Source organism: Echinops telfairi, unplaced genomic scaffold (genome assembly GCF_000313985.2).
Source record: "Echinops telfairi isolate 266 unplaced genomic scaffold, ASM31398v2 ScPeMD7_7469;HRSCAF=8507_0, whole genome shotgun sequence".
Lineage (NCBI taxonomy): Eukaryota > Metazoa > Chordata > Mammalia > Afrosoricida > Tenrecidae > Echinops > Echinops telfairi.
The window spans coordinates 37,205,613-37,209,247 of NW_022111372.1; the positions used below are offsets into that span (position 1 = coordinate 37,205,613).

Consider the following 3,635-nt stretch of genomic DNA (forward strand, 5'->3'; position numbering starts at 1 on the left):
TAGGTGGAGAGCAAATGTTTTGAGAATGATGAGGGTAATGAGTGTACAAATGTGCTTTACACAATTGATGTATGTATGGGTTGTGATAAGAGTTGTATTAGCCCCTAATAAAGCAATTTTTAAAAAGTACTGTATGATATCACTAATTTTAAAAGGAGGGGTTAATATATATATAGGATTCCAAATTTAATAGGAGTTAAAGGAGAAGGAAGGTTTTGTTTAGTTCCTGTGATGTGGTGGAATAACTTGGACAGAGATAGATGATTGTACAACAAGAGTGGAATCAATAGCAATGAATTATACATGTAGAAATTGTTGAATTGGGAGTGTTTTGTTGTCTGTATTATTTTTACCACAATAAAAAAATAAAATTGTTCACTATTTCCGAACTCACTCAGAATACATACATTTAAAACTACAATCTCTTGAGGCTTAGGGGCTAGAAACACTAAGACTTGGGGCTTACTCAAAATGAGCAGCTGTCTGCCAACCCCGACCTGGGACATGACATGAACCAGCATGTGGAGAGCTGTCGCTAAGCACCGTACCTTCTTCTCCCTCACGCTCTCTGCTTGCACGGTCTCCAGGCGGGCTTTAAAGTGTTCGCAATCCATTCTCAGCTGCTCTAAGTCTTGCTCTTTCCTTTCCAGGTCTAGAAGAAAGTGACATGAAAAATACTCAAGACAGTTCAAACCACTAAGCTCTCCTAAGCATCTCTTTTGCGTACGCTTTTTTTAGTAACACGGTACTGATTCCTTAGGTCAGATCATTCTGATTTTGCACCAGTTCCTGAACAGCCAATATTCTCTAAGCCTGGGGTTTCACAATCCCCTCGGATTTGAGCCCACAGTGGGGAGCACGTTTTGGTTGTTTTGTATTTTCAGGCCGCGCTAACTGCCAGACTTGTAATCAGGACTTCCAGAGTGCGTTATTTAAAGGACTGAAGGCAGGGCTGGGAGCCCGAATGTCTCATGGCACAGACTTGTATCTTTTCCATAAAAAGCAGATGGCAGCTCAGTGAGTCTTCGGTGCCAGCACTGGCTGATTCACAAGCAAGTCCCACCAACTGGCAGGCTGACTCAATGGAACAACTGTAGCATTTATCAGTGGGGGAGGGCCGCTCTTTGACCAAGAAAAGAGAAAGTTAGAGTGTGAGGACAGACGAAAGGACTGATGGGAGCCCTGTACTACTGCCTCTGCACTACTTTCACTCAGCTGAGTCATATGGCCCCCCGCAAAAGCAGCTGACCAACTGTCCAAGTCAACAACTCTGAAACCCAAAGTGCTATCTGCTGTAAATAAAATGTACGCTCATGCTGCAGAAATTTTGACATTTAGGTAAATCAGCGATATGGTAATTTGAAATTTTCAGTGTATAGTTATCAAGGGCTGAGAAGCCATCACTTTTTATGTTGATATGTTCCTAGATTTGAGGAGGAACAGGCTAAGAGTTCATGATTACTGTCTCTAATTTTCCCAGCATCCTCTTGGCACAGCTGTTCTCAAACTTGACGGAACCCTGGTGGCGCAGTGGGTAAGTGCTCCTAACTGAAAGGTCAGTAGTTCAAATCCACCAGTCACTCCGAGGGACATAACTGTGGTAGCTGCATCCATAAAAATGGTCACCTTGGCAACCCTGTGGGGCAGTTCTACTCTGTCCTATGGGTCTCTGTAAGTCAGAATCAGCAACAGGTTGGGTTTTCAGTTGGGGCTCACACACTGGAATGTACACCAGCATTCCCTGAAAGACTTACTAGAGCAGATTGCTGGTCCCCACCCCTGAATGTCTGAGTCAGTGGGTCTGGGGTTGGTCTGAAAATATGCCTTTCTAACACGTTCCCAGGTGACAGTGATGCTGACGGTTCCGGACCACACCTGAGCACCAGTGCTTAATGCTAAGAGCCTGGTCTCTGACAAGATGAAATGCAGACACAGCCTACAATTAGCAATAGGGAGCCCGGGAACCCAGCCACAGGAATGTGAAAGACCAGAAAATGGAGGCAGGCAGAAGGCTCAAAGCACAGGAGCCTGGAAAGTAGAGCACTACTCCACCCGGGTTGTCATTACGGGCCATGAAAGCAGTTCTGACTCATAGCAACCCTATACACAGCAGAACTAAACGCTGCCTGCTCCTGTACCATAGCTGCTATGTATGAACCCATCATGGCAGCACTATGTCGATCCACCCTGCTGGAGGTCTTTTTTGCTGTCTTAGAGAGGTGCTTTGATGGCCCAGTGGGTTAAGCATTGGACTGCTAAGATCAGCAGTTCAAAATCCACCAGTTTCTTTACTGGAGAAAGATGAGGCTGTCTGCTCTCATAAAGATGTATAATCTCAGAAACCCTAAAAAGCAATTCTACTCCATCCTATCACGGCATTATGAGTTAACCTCGACTGTATGGTTTGTTTGGGGCTGGCCTAGCAGAGAACAGGTTACAGAAACTTCCTCTAGTTAAGAACAGACAAAGAGAGTGGGTGTGACTGGTAACCACCAGGGTGCCATTGAGAAGGCCAGGAGAAGAAATCCGAAGGAGAAACCATGGTGACTGCCTACAGTGATCAGGGTCAGCGGCCCAGCGTGTGGAAGAAACAGAGGAAGTCTCTAAGCTTCCTAAAGACCTTTTGCTCTAGAAGGAAGATTAGAACCTAGGGGTAAATATTTGCATCAGTTAGAGATTATGAAATTGGCTGGCAAAGCTTCTCCACAAATGTCTCATAGAAACTGGAACTTTGGACTCTCCCTCCTCCCTTAAATCCAAGTTTTCTTTCCTGCTTTTTTTTACAATATACAATATGTGACTTTTACTGGAATGTTTCCTTTTGTCCCACTAATCCTGGCCATTCAAGAAGCCAACTCGCAGCTAAGTGCCTTGATGGGAACTCCAGAGGGAGTGTTTAATTATGAAATGAAAGTATACTTCTATCCATAGATATATATACACACACATACACATTATAATTACATGTCAAATACATACTGCACATAGTCACAGACAAAACTAAACTAACCTGGTTGGTGGTTTAAAACATTTTCTTGGGCAATGAATGTACAAATGTGCTTTACACAATTGATGTATGTATGGATTGTGATAAGTTTTATGAGCCCCTAATAAAATGATTAAAAAAAATTTTTTAAGAAAAAGTTTTGAAAATGATGATGGCAACAAATGTACAAATGTGCTTGACACAATGGATGGATGTATGGATTGTGATAAGAATTGTACGAGCCCCCAATAAAATGATTTTAAAAAAACAAAACATTCTTTGCACTTATATTCTATTCTTAAGTTATATAGTACTTGATATATAAAAAAGATAGGAAATTACAACTCTTCAGCCTTACACGATGTAAATAATATCTTAGGAATTAATTTTGACGCCCCTGGCCACAAAAAACAAACACAAACCCACTACCACAGAGTTGATTTCGACTCACTGCTACCCTGCACAGTGTTCCCAAGACTGTATATCTTTACAGGCACAAACAGCCTCCCCAGAAGCAGAACAGGTGGCAGGTTTTTCAACCACAGACCTGGTGGTGAGCACCTTGATGCCTAACCTCCAATGCCACCATAGCATCCTGGTCACAAAAGACTCCTGAAATTCTTTCTTTCTGGTTATTTCATTGTCCCTC

General features: G+C 42.8%; 1 protein-coding gene across 1 annotated transcript in view; it reads right to left on the reverse strand.

Moving 5' to 3' along the window:
• LOC101644941 (heat shock transcription factor 2 binding protein) overlaps positions 1-3,635 on the reverse strand; it is a 164,463-nt gene that overhangs the window by 142,715 nt on the left and 18,113 nt on the right. The window contains exon 3 of the mRNA XM_013005341.2: positions 549-652. Within this exon, the coding sequence (XP_012860795.1) occupies positions 549-652 (104 nt within the window). The remainder of the gene's footprint in view (positions 1-548; positions 653-3,635) is intronic.